The sequence below is a fragment of the Haliotis asinina genome, chromosome 2, assembly GCF_037392515.1.
Source record: "Haliotis asinina isolate JCU_RB_2024 chromosome 2, JCU_Hal_asi_v2, whole genome shotgun sequence".
NCBI lineage: Eukaryota > Metazoa > Mollusca > Gastropoda > Lepetellida > Haliotidae > Haliotis > Haliotis asinina.
Genome location: NC_090281.1, coordinates 61,678,828 through 61,691,647, shown reverse-complemented (window position 1 = coordinate 61,691,647; position 12,820 = coordinate 61,678,828). Strand labels below are relative to the sequence as shown.

The 12,820-nt window shown below is 38.8% G+C and overlaps 1 protein-coding gene across 5 annotated transcripts in view; it reads left to right on the top strand.

The window, feature by feature from the left end:
* Positions 1-12,820, top strand: part of LOC137274078 (protein WWC2-like) — an 80,350-nt gene that overhangs the window by 50,443 nt on the left and 17,087 nt on the right. For all 5 annotated transcript variants that reach the window (XM_067807071.1, XM_067807069.1, XM_067807070.1 and 2 more), the window contains exons 12-13: positions 3,050-3,115; positions 11,322-11,408. In XM_067807071.1, coding sequence (XP_067663172.1) covers positions 3,050-3,115; positions 11,322-11,408 — 153 coding nt within the window. The remainder of the gene's footprint in view (positions 1-3,049; positions 3,116-11,321; positions 11,409-12,820) is intronic.

Genomic DNA, 12,820 nt, shown 5'->3' with positions numbered 1-12,820 from the left:
ATGTTTATGAATTGGTGCTAAAAAGCTTTTTCCTCGCTTTCTAAATCGTGTTAGCTACAAGAAAGATTGAAGAGTGAAACTAACAGATAGTTTTTGAATACCTAGTATATGCCTGATGCTAATGGTATACATTATCTAAGAACGTTTATCCGTTTCAGATGTTTGTCCCATATGATTAAGACATAGATTAATCTAGTATTTGGGTCAGTCGTTCAGTGAACAAGTGTTTTAATAACACATTAGCTTTTGAAGAGTGCATGATCTGAAAACCCAGTTTTATTATTTACACTTTCTCAAATGACACTCTGCTTGGATGAAAGGTCACTGTGACCTGACTTATAATCCAGGTCTTCATATTTGTGTGTAGTTTACTAAGATCTCATAGTAATAGATAGGGGTGAAACAGTATACTGCCGTATTAGTAGAACTGTGGTTTTTGCCTTTGGCTGGTATACCGTAATGCAATTCCAAACTTTGGTATGTTTGTTTTTAGTACTGTTCTTCCATCTAGTCACACAATAGCGGTTTTGTTAATTCAGAATAATAAAGATAATGGTTATATTTCCTCTGTGTTATTAAACAGTGTAAGGTTTGATTGTTGTCAGTTTTCTGCATTATGATCAGCTAATGGTACATATGAAACCAACCAAACCGAGGGCCTTGTACCACAGTACATACCATACCATGGTAAGAACATACCGTTTCACCCCTAGTGGCAGATATTATGTGTATCATGTACAAGTTTTTTCACTGACCGGATTTCAGGTCTAAGTACATGTTATTCTATGGCGAGGAGAAAATATTCTGTAAAAGGCATTGTATAATGTGGTATCAGGGCATGTTTTAAGCATTTGGAACCAACAGTAGTTGATCTAGAAACTGCAATAACTGTTTAATACCAACCTGCACCCAGTGCATGTTAAAAGAGCTCTGACAGCAACTTAACAACGGAATGATGAACTGGCTCAAGCAGTGACTGGACAGTATTTGAGCAACTTTTCTTGTCCATGTCATGTCTTTTTATGCTGGTGGATCACAGGCTACTGGTAAATTTGTTCCCTTAACATGCCATAAGCATGGGTTAGATTCCCCACATGGGTATAGTATATCTGTATGCCCTGCCATGATATTGTTGGGATATTGCTAAAAGCCAGGTAAACCAATGCCCATTTACTACATCCACGGAATAATTTTTTTATACTGATGATCTAATTTATCAATGATAAACATAAGCATCTATCAATTTATATTGAGCAGAAACAAACTGCTAGTCTGGCACAACAACATTATGACCTGTGAGCATGTAGGTTTCATTTCCTTAAGTCATGTCCTTCATGTGTTAATAGGTCACCAGCAACCCATGTTTGCCACAAAAGATGACTATACTTGTCATAAGAGGCGACTAACGGGATTGGGTGGTCAGACTTGCTGACTTGTTTGACTCACGTCAGTGGTTCCTAATTGCACAGATCGATGCTGAAGCATCACTGGATTGTCTGGTCCAAACTTGTTTACTTACAGACCGCCACCATATAACTGGAATATTTCTGAGTGTGGCATAAAACTAAACTCACTCACTCACATTTCCTCACCGTATCAAAGACCAGAGTTTGATTCCCCAAATGTTCTTTGTGGTATCCCAAATTGTTTGGGCAGGAATATAGCTTAAAACTAAAAATTTGCTTCAAACCACACTGACTTACCTTATCATATTCAAATCATGACATTTTTCTCTTCTTTAAGTGACGTTTATGTCCTGAGAAAGTGGCAGTGTTGGTAGAACAATGGTTTCCTAGTTGCTGACAGTATCTACATCATGGTACAGGCTGAGAACAGCCATGGCAGGGGACCCCCATTGCTGGTTCCAGATGGTAATCAGAGGGAAACGTGGGGCTTTGTGAGGCCTGATTTCTGGGATTGGTCTGTAGCATTCCCCTGACCTGTTACACGTACATGGTGTATAAACATTGAGATGGAAACCTAAGTTAGGACCACTGAAGCTTTCATCCCAGCTCTTTTGGGAAGAAACCTGTGTTCAAAGTGAAAAGTTCAGATCTTATAATGAAATATGTGTGGCATGTTGGATAATATGAACACGCTCATCAGGATATTTCATCTTTGAAATTTGTGATACTTAAGTAGCGAGTGTCTCATGAAGTGATAATCATATTTTTTTCATTTTGTACACTACATTTGAGGCATTGTGTTTGATTTTGATCAATCACCATTAAGTATTGAAAAGAAGTATTTGTCTAGTAGTTGTTTAGATGGATTTAACAAATGTTGTGTTCAATAATTCTGTATGCATTGTATAGAAGATTAAGAAAGAACAAAAAGAAATTGATGCCTAAACTTTCAGAGATAAATTTGCAGTGTTAGATGAAATGTTCAAGATTTTACGAAACTCTTCAGAACAACATCAGCTATGATAATAACCTGGTAACATTAAACATCAGCTACGATAATAATGTGGTAATATTAAAAATCAGCTACGATAATAATGTGGTAACATTAAACATCAGCTACGATAATAACGTAACATTAAACAGCTGTGATAACATGGTAGCATTAAACATCAGTTATGATAATAACATGGTAACATTAAACATCAGCTACGATAATAATATGGTAATATTAAACATCAGCTATGATAATAACGTAACATTAAACAGCTGTGATAATAACATGGTAGCATTAAACATCAGTTATGATAATAATGTGGTAATATTTAACATCAGCTGTGATAATAACATGGTAACATTAAACATCAGCTATGATAATAACATGGTGTGATTTTCCAACAGAACGGCTGTCATCTTAGAAAAGTGAAAGCAGTGGACATTATACAGTTAGATCACTTAATCCATTGATGACACCAGTTGCCTGAAAGGGTAAACATGTCCTGCTGCTCTAGTGGTTCAGTCAGTGATGATGGATTAACCTTGATTGACGCGTTTTTGTCACTGATGAAATCTGACCCCACAGAAGAGAGGTAATGGTGTAGATTATTGTATAAGTAATACATTGTTAATGTTTGGTGTTGTTGCAGGACTGGTGTGATCGATGAGGTGCTAGAAACAAATCTGGAGAGTGCACAGATACAGATAAAGCTCAAGTAAGTTTGGCTGTCATTTTGTCATTGATTGTAATAGGTCTGTGACACCAGTGTTGAGACGGGACTGTGAATAATAGTCATAGATCAAATGATTGATGCCACCAGTGTTGTTGCACAATGTATTGCTGTGTATAACAGCTCAATATTTATGTTGTCATTGTTGATTGTTAGAGTGTACGATGTAATACTTAATGCAGATTGATGCAACCAGTGTTGGTTGTGAGAGTGTAATGTGTATTTGTGTACAATTGATCCTACCTGTGTTGTTTGTGAGTGTGTACATGTGTACAATGTATTCCTGTGTATGTTATCAGATTTATGACATCACAGATGGTTGTAAAAGTGTACTGAGTGTTAGTGTATAATAATCTTACTTTGATGTCAGTGTGGGTTGTGAGAGCAGACTTAGATTGAATGTCAGTGTTGGTTGTGAGAGTGTACAGTGGTTTAGTGTTTATATCAACAGATTTGATTACACAATGTCATTTAGGAAGTGGTCAAATGCAACATATGTCATATTTGGGGTTTCACTTTCTTAGTAAAGGACAATTTCCAGTACTTTTTTGGTCGAGTCCCATTCAGGATTCGATCCCGCACCCTGATCAAGGTGGAAGTCGCGGTGGGCTAGGAGGCTAACTTTGTGTGCTGGTGATTAGGCACCTGACTTTGAGGGTGCGGGTTTGAATCCCGGAGGGGACTCAACCACAGAAAGTACCAGAATTTGTACTTTACTGAGAAAGTGAAATCCCAAATATGACATATGTTGAATCAGCAGGTTTATACCATCAGTCATCGTGCACTATGTTTTACCTTGTCTATCAACAGTAGTTAATAGTGGTGGTTATAGACGCGTACAGTGCAGAACTGTATATGAACCCAGTGTTGTTGACATGTCTTTGTAACAAGTGTGGACTAAATAGATCAACAGTAGTTCAGTGACATCATCACTGACTGAGAGTATACTTCTTTAAAATCTTTTTATTCTTTGTATCAAGCTCTTCATGTTTTAAAATCTAAAGCAATTCTAGTCATCATGATGAAATTGGACTGCAAAGTTTTACTGTTAAGAGGGGAAGAACAGACTTAGTCATGTACATGTGTGTTCTAGTACTCGCTGAGGATCAGCGTTTATCATTTGGAAACAATTTGCATGTCTAGCAGTTAGTTCCACAGTGTATTTCAGTGTAAGAACTACCACCCGGTTACTGCACGCTTAACAGATGGTTTTGACTTGGATTATTAGTTATTGCTTTGCATTAAGACAGTATTTATGTTTATTACATTCCTAAGTGGTTAGTAATCCACTGCAAGTGATTCATCGTGTAGTTTTAAGTTTTCTAACCAGGAAGCTGATAGTGATCTGAACACTGTTGGCCAGTGAAATATTTACCCATTGTTCCACTTCCTGCTGACACTACGGCTTCTCAAAATGAAAATTTAAATTTTCTGTCAGTGGAATTGCACTTAAGTAGACTGTTTAAATTCTTCTCTGACATTGATCCAATATTTCATGTAAGTCATGTGGAAGTAGTTGTGTTAAAGTTATTGGTGCTTTAGTAGTAGTAGGAGGAGCAGGAGAAACCAGGTTGACTTCTGCAACAGGAAGTCCATTGGTTCTGTATGTATGCTAATTTAGTACCCAAATGCAAAGTTGTGTCCCTTGGTAGTATTAGGATCTGATGTTGGTGTCTTTGAATCCTGGTTTGATTAAGTGTTCCCTTCCTATTGATAACCATGGTAAACAGGTACATGTGCTTACAGGCGTTTCCCAGTACCTAACCTGCCAGACAGTATCTGAAATACTGTTACTTGATCACTTTTCTAATTAACATGGTATGTCGTTATACTTAAGTAATGGTCAATGGAAATGCAGAGTCTATGGCCACGATGGCTGCCTAGTGTTGACAGTGCTGGATCTGATAACAACAGTTTGGTTTAATGCTCATGCTTGTAAGGTCAGGCCCAGAAACTGATAGATGTGAGGATTGAATCGTGTTTAGATGACAAGGCAAGATATACCAGAAATACAGTTTAGTGCAAATCATACACTCTCTCACTCACTCACTCACTCATTGAGCTGAGGTTTTTGTATTTAGTCCACACTCATTATTTTGTCATTGGATCTATGAGGATGCAGACAAGGATATGATTACATGTATACTGATACTGCTTCAGAAATCAGAACACCACATTGTCTGAAAAATGCCTCATTGACGCCACATGACAAGCATTATGAGTGGAGCTTTGACCTATTGTTTACCTTACACATGGACCTAGCGCACATCCTAAAGTGAAAATCAGAATCTCAAAGATGCATCGGTCCTAAAAACAAATTGCCATTACCTTTTTTTTTTCATGAAAATATCTATTTCTTACCTCACTGATTACTCAAGCTTCCGTTAGGGTTGGCAATGCATGTTCTGTTTCAGTTGTGAAATGGTTAGTTTTTGTTGTTTTTTTCCATGGAATGATGATACTGTTGGTGTTTTGTTTCATCCTTTGACTACTATGATACAACTGACTTGCTGATCAAAGCGAAGCTAGAGCAGATACACGCCCTCATCCTGTGGATGGAAGGATGTTTCTTCTGTATATTATCGGCTAAAAATAATGGCAATGTTGAACAATGTTGACTCATCCTTCCACTGTGTTCAAGAGCGACTTTACGTGAAGCGTGGGAAATATTTAGAAAATGAGCTTGTTGATGAGAGGCAGAACAACTTGCCAAGGTTTCGCCCATCACTCGATCCATGGGCTATAACCCCTTTGGTGTTCTGGGGCTCAACAGGTTCCCAGCAGATTCTGAGGCAACTAAGCGGATCAGGCCTGGATTGTATGTCGTTATATAAAGTGGCTTTGAATGTTGCTCATAATATCACCCAGTGGTTTGTCAGGTCCAAACTTGAATATTTCCAGGGCACTATAATCCAGGTGGAATGTAAGTGTTAGCTGTGTGAACCAACAAACATCAACCACTGGACTTTCTTGTGATCTAACATTGCCTTTATGTACCTTGGGATGTCAGCATTTGTAGGTATACCTACACTGTGAGGCTGAATTTCCTACTGTAGTACCCAGTTCCCCATTACATGACTCCCTCTGTGCCAGGTCATATGGAGGACCCATGATTCCACTCCGATGTAAGGCTTTAATTTAACTTCACAGTGGCATTTGTATGATCCCCATGGAGTTGAGACTGACATCCAGTGATTGAGGGAATCATATACCAGCACCTTGAGCAAGCAGTGGATGCATGGATATGAGCGCTAGATAAATATCCTGTAGTAATAATAAAAATAATAATAATAATAAAGCGGAAGGCTGCTGTGTTGAAAGTTCTTAGTGGGTTCGACTAGGCAGTGTTTTCTGGAAACAGCTGAGCTGATGATGAGCCTTACCGGCCTGACTGTGCCAGGATCATCCAAACACTCTCTTCTGCATATCTGTCTTAATCTGTAAAACATAATGATCTAGAAGCTGGTATGATGAAGAGGACATCTTTATAGCAATAGATGAAACATTTTGATGTAGGTCCTTACACTGTTATCAAGCAAATGGTCATAAAAATAATTGTACCTCTTTATGAAAGATTGTTCCCTTTTATGTATTTGTGTTTGTTCAATTGATGTTCAGCATTATACTGCATTATGAGGAGACTCAGCATTAATGGTGTCTTCGATGGTATATCAGTGTAAATATGTGTCGTTAGTTAGAAGTAGTATGGTATTTGACAAAATGTTATAAATAAATCTATGTAAGCTATATTAGGGCATAAGTATCAGAATATGGATGTTATCAGTTGATTTGGTGATACAATGAACCCCACATGTGACATGATGTTATTGATTAGGAATATGGTATTATGTATCTTACGGTATGTGATATTTTGCTGATTGTAACGAATATTGTAACCACACTTTATATAACAGGGTGTTCATCATAAGAATGTTGTCTATACACCTCAATACAGATGACAGGGTGTTGATTATCAAAAATATGGTAAGCTAGCGGTGGCGCCAGACAGTGATGGACTTTCAGCACCAGGGAATACAGTCTCAGACAGCATGAGTCATACAGAAGAAGATACCTCTGTGCCTCAATTTTTGGCAGACTTGCAGCCAGCATCTCCAAAGTTTAAAAAATCGGACATTGCGGTTACGGAATGAGTGTGGATTGTTTTCTGAGAGGAACATAGTAACCCAGTCCCTGTATGCCTTCTATCGATGGCGGCAGTGTTGGCCACAAGCCGGTGTGCATGCCTTGGTGCTGTGCCAGGCCCACACTGTCATACATTCATGGTGTCTGCACTGTACAGACAGAAATAGTCCTGCTACTTTCTTTATAGCATGTGCTTCACTTTTCATTGCCATTTGTTTTTCTTGAGTTTGAAATATGATATTTCTTTTGTTTATATAACTTAAATTTATTTGTCATTCGGTGATGATGGTCTCAGTCTGGTGTAGACTTTTCTCAGTTAAACATGAGTTTTCTTGCTATAGGTGTAGCTTTAGTGGGTTTGGTTACATTTACTTGAGTAAATACCTGCCAGGATTTTGGGGCAGGAGGTGTGACATTTGTGCCTAGACTATTGCTTAGTCTCTTCAACATGTATGATTTTGGTAGGAAGAAATAATTTGTCTTAATAGAAAAGGAACCCCAGTTAATTGGAAGTTGCCTATTAGTTCAGGTCTTGCTTCATTTGGGGTGTTAGCAATGCAGAAAAATATAGATAGAAGGGATGATGATACAGTTTAGAGTCTGTGAGACAGACTAATACATACCCTATGCTTGTGGTTAAGGCGAATGCGCTGGTCAATGTGTGTGAAGTAGTTGGTTGATAGGGCATCCTAACAGTAATCATGTGTGTGTTCAGGAAGCAGCATGGATCATTGCTTTTCTTTGCCAATCACTTCTCGCCGTGTCCAGATTTGATTTCTTGCTCATTTGCAGCTCATTCACTCCAACAACCACTAAAACCCCACAAACCCACCAACTCACCCTCAAACTGATTCTCACGTCCATTCACTAACTTTTTCACTCAAGTGCCTGTTAAACCATCCACCCACCCATTCACTCGCCTATCCTTCACTTGTCCTCTCACTTACCCTTTGATACAGTTGGCCATCCATTCAACCACTCACTCAGTCCCTCACACAATCACCAGGCCTGTGTTATTGTGTTTCACCAGAATGTGGTAAACGTCCGAGACGCGCATCACTTCTGGCTTTCCTTACAGTCAATGCTGCCTTGCTGTGATGTAACAGTAATACTGTTCAGACTGGCATCAGTACTGTTCAGACTGACATCGATACTGTTCAGACTGGCATTGATACTGTTCAGACTAGAATTGATACTGTTCATAGTGGCATCAGTACTGTTCAAAGTGGCATTAATACTGTTCAGAGTGGTGTTAATACTGTTCAGTGTCTCAGTAATGTGCTCTGTTTCTGTTTCGTCTTCTCTACAGTGTGATGTTCTGTGCAGACTTCCTCTGAGGTCAGTGTTTAGTTTCATGCCAGGTTTAGTGAGGACACCCCTCTCTATCTCCTCATTAATTTCTTCATGACAATCTAGGTTAGCTTTAGACTTAAAGTTAAGTCAGAGCTCCATTTTGACTATCTACTTGACAGTTCTGATGGAACACCGAGACCTTGAGCGATGATCATATTTCTTTTGGAATAGGTAAGCAGCCCTAAGGTGTACCTGTTTCTCCACTACAGACTGAGGAGCAGACTCCCCGATGGGCTGGAGCATTCTGCCATTATTGTGCGATAAACTGTCGCCTCACGTCTGTGCAGATCTTGGCATCAAGCCGAACCTGCGTGTTTAGTGATGCACACTCTTCTGCTCATTTCCTCTTTGAGTGCACATGAAACCATCATCTTCAGTTGTCTCTGAGTCTTTCTGGCGATGAAGGGAGCACCTCATGACCTATCCCCCGACTCTAGAGACGTAAATACTAATGGAGTCTAGCTCAAGTCTTGAATGATTTGGCAAGTCTAGATTGCCTCACCTCTTAAGTGAAGAATTGTTCTGGGCTCACTTTGGAGTTTGTTTATATTTTCCAACACGATATCTATATTTCTTGGATTAAGTGTCTTTTTTTACCAACAGAATTTCAGAGACTGAAGAGGAAGCCCTTTCCCTTTTTGAGATGTTCAGGGTTTGAAAGATCTTTGATAATAATCTAAAAATGTTTTGTTGAATTTGTTTTGACTATTATTTATCTTTGCTAGTTTTGTTGGGAAGATGTTGATTGCTGTGCATTCTGGAAAAATGAATTGGAAAGATTCCAGAGTTTGCAGAGGAAGGTAATTTAATATAAGACCTACTCCAGGGGTTGGGAATGACACACACATGCTCATCCGAAGGTTGCGTCTTTCTTAGTTCCTGTGGTTGGAGATGAAATGAGAGGAATGTATGTCATGTGTTATTACTGGGATGGAGATGAGTTTCCACTGACCTATGTCATGGTGATCTGCCATATACTTCAACACAGATGGTGGCGTCTGCTTTCAAGGATTCTTTAAAACTGGAAGTTTGAGATCATGTTTTTCACTTTGTATGAAAAAAAGGAATCATCTTCTTGTTACCTTGTTTGACATGGAATGAAGAAGTGATTAGCAGTTGATATTAGAAAAGACTTATTAGTTTGGAAGACTTTTGTTTGTATTTATTTATTAAAGTTGGCTTCTACATGCCATTACATTTTACATACTTATACCAAACTAAACATAATGTGTTTTGGCGATGGTATACAGGCTTGATGATATATGCCGGTGTATCCCTAATGAGTTGATAATTGCTTATGGTGTCATTGGGACAGTGGAGTAGCCTTGTGGTTAAGGCGATGAAGACCCTGGTTTGATTCCTCCTATAGGTACAATGTGTAAAGCCCATTTCTTGTGTACCTTGCCATCATGTTGTGGTAATATTGCTAAAATCGGTATACCACTTCACTCACTCGGTCAGTCAGTCAGTCACCTGCTTGCTCACTCACTCACTCATGGTTAAGGCATTCTTTTGTTGGGCCATGATGCGAGTGAGATTTTCCACATGGGTACAAGTGTGAGCCCATGATATTGCAACAGTTATTGCTGAAATATTGTTAAAAGCAGTATAAGACTATACTCACTCATGATGTCATTATGACATTGGCTGGATTTTCTGATCATGACTTGATTATTTCAATCAATTCTGTTGTATACAATGTGAAAAAGAGGCACCTGTGAAGATCCCGGGGTAGAATAGGCCTTCAGGAAACCCATGCTTGCCATAAAGGTGATTGTGCTTGTCGTTAGAGGCGACTAACGGGATTGGGTGGTCAGACTCGCTGACTTTGTTGACTCATGTCATCGGTTCCCAATTGTGCAGATCGATGCTCATGTTGTTGGTCACTGGATTGTCTTGTCCAGACTCGGTTATGTACAAACCGCCGCCATGTAGCTGGAATATTGCTGAGTGCAGCATAAAACTAAACTAACTCACTCACTGAAAAAGATGTTCAAGACCAGCCTATTCCTTATAATTATTTAAGTTGATCTGTCATAGTTTTGGACAATATGATTCTTTCATGTTACTGTTGTTAATCAGTGTTCCTGAGAAATTAACTTCAGCATCAAAAGAATTGGGTGGTCCTTCGAGTCGTATAGCTGGCAGTGTCAACTGTTTTGCATTGTATCTAGAGCTAGAGTCTACTCCGTTACAGGAGTTGCAACAACCAGCCATAGTGGACTATGTCCTCATCACTCGTTTATGTGTCAAGGCAGTCTGTTATGGAAGTAATGTGAAATCTGTTGATTATGATGGTGTTATCTCTGCTGTGAAAGTGATATCTATTAATTGTGATGGTGATATCTGAATTATATGTCCTGTGATGGTGATATCTGTTGTTTTATGATAGTAGTAACTGTTGATTTTGATATCTGTCTTGTGATGGTGATATCTATTTATTGTTATAGTCATATGTGGTGATTGTGATGGTGATAGCTTTTGCGTTTGACTGTGATTAATACTTTTCATATCTGATGCTGGTATCTTTTTGACTTCTTTTTCCATAATCTATTAGATTTTTATGGGCCATTTTCTGCATAATCTGATACAAGTATATCTGCTTTTCTTGATTTTGCCTGATGTGATGTTCAATCTGTATTTCTTTGTGCTGTTTTCATTGGATTTAATTTTAATCCATGTTATCTTGTTCCAGGTACGAAGGTGTGGAGAAGATGTTGTTAATAGGGATCGAACAAGCTCGCAACCTGATGGCACTTGCTTTCCCAGAAGGAGGGCATGTGTGAGTATTATTACTGGTGCTGGGAACTGGCTGCAGTATCATTGATGACTGCATCAGTCATTGAAATTAATCTGCATCATTTTGCACTTTTTGTATGTCTGATTTGCCTTTAAAAAAAACCTCAGAAAAAAAAGCATAGAAGTTCAGTATTTTGCTTTTTGTCATCATCAAACCAATCAGGGTAAGCTGCAGGACCTCCTTTCATTAGGGTGATTGTAAGTCACTAAGGTCACCTAAGTGCAGTGTTAAAGAATGGGAGTTAGGTTAACTTAAGTAAAGGTGGCTATGTGAAAAGCGCCCCTGAACAACAAAATTGTTGCACCTGTGAAGGTCCGGGTTAGAATATTTGCCTTCAATAACTCATGCTTGTAGTAAGAGGCGACTAATGAGATTGGGCTATCGTGCTTGCTGACTTGGTTGACACGTCCTTAGTTCCTAATTGCGCAGATTGATGCTCACTGGATTATCTGGTCCACACTTGATTATTTACCGATGGCACCATATAGTGTAATATTACTGAGTGTAGCATAAAGCTAAACACACTCACTCACTCACAAAATTGTTGTCTCAAATAATGCATACAGTTCTGATTGTTTATTTTCCGCCCTTGTTTATGGATTCTTGTGTGTTGATGTATCTATATGTCACGTCACATTAACTGATTGTACAGCGATCTTTTATTTAATGACCCGGAAGGTCCGGGGTAGAATAGCAACCTATGCTGCAACAAAAGATGATTATGCTTGTCGTAAGAGGTGAAGTTAAGAACTTATCTGAGTTTTGTGTATCTTGCAAAAAGTCTACATGCATTGGAAGAATGTTGAAATAAGCAACCATCAGAGACTTAACAGTTAAGTGCTTCAGGTATTGTTTAGCGTCAGAGACCCTCTGCTTCAGAACTTGACAGAGATTGTTGGAGTTTGTCTGATATGTCCACCTGATGAGATGGCAGTTATAATATATATTCCTCTGTTTGCATTGAGAGAAATATGTTAGTTGCAGGAAAAGTGCCCAAATTGAACTCGATGGAATTCCTGGAATTTATGTGAATTTAACGAGTATAAATGAATTCGGCATGTTATGCACACATTTCATGGCCACCCACATGGATGCAGCTCAGGAATATGCCAAATTGCATTGCAGTGGCTCAACTGTGAAATGACTTCAGGTGATAATGAGCTGGCAGACATAGATTAACAAGACTCCGCAAACTATTTTGTTTTGATTTTGCCACACAAGATGTGAGTGGTATCCTCCTCCCTGGTTGTTGCTGAATGAGATACTGACATGCAAGTCTCTGGAATTAACGAGAAAGCCCTGATGTGCTGTATGGAAAGTAATATTCAACACCTACAACAATGCTCATATCATTCCCAGTTACACCTCAAATTGTTGGTGTACAGAGTTGCTTC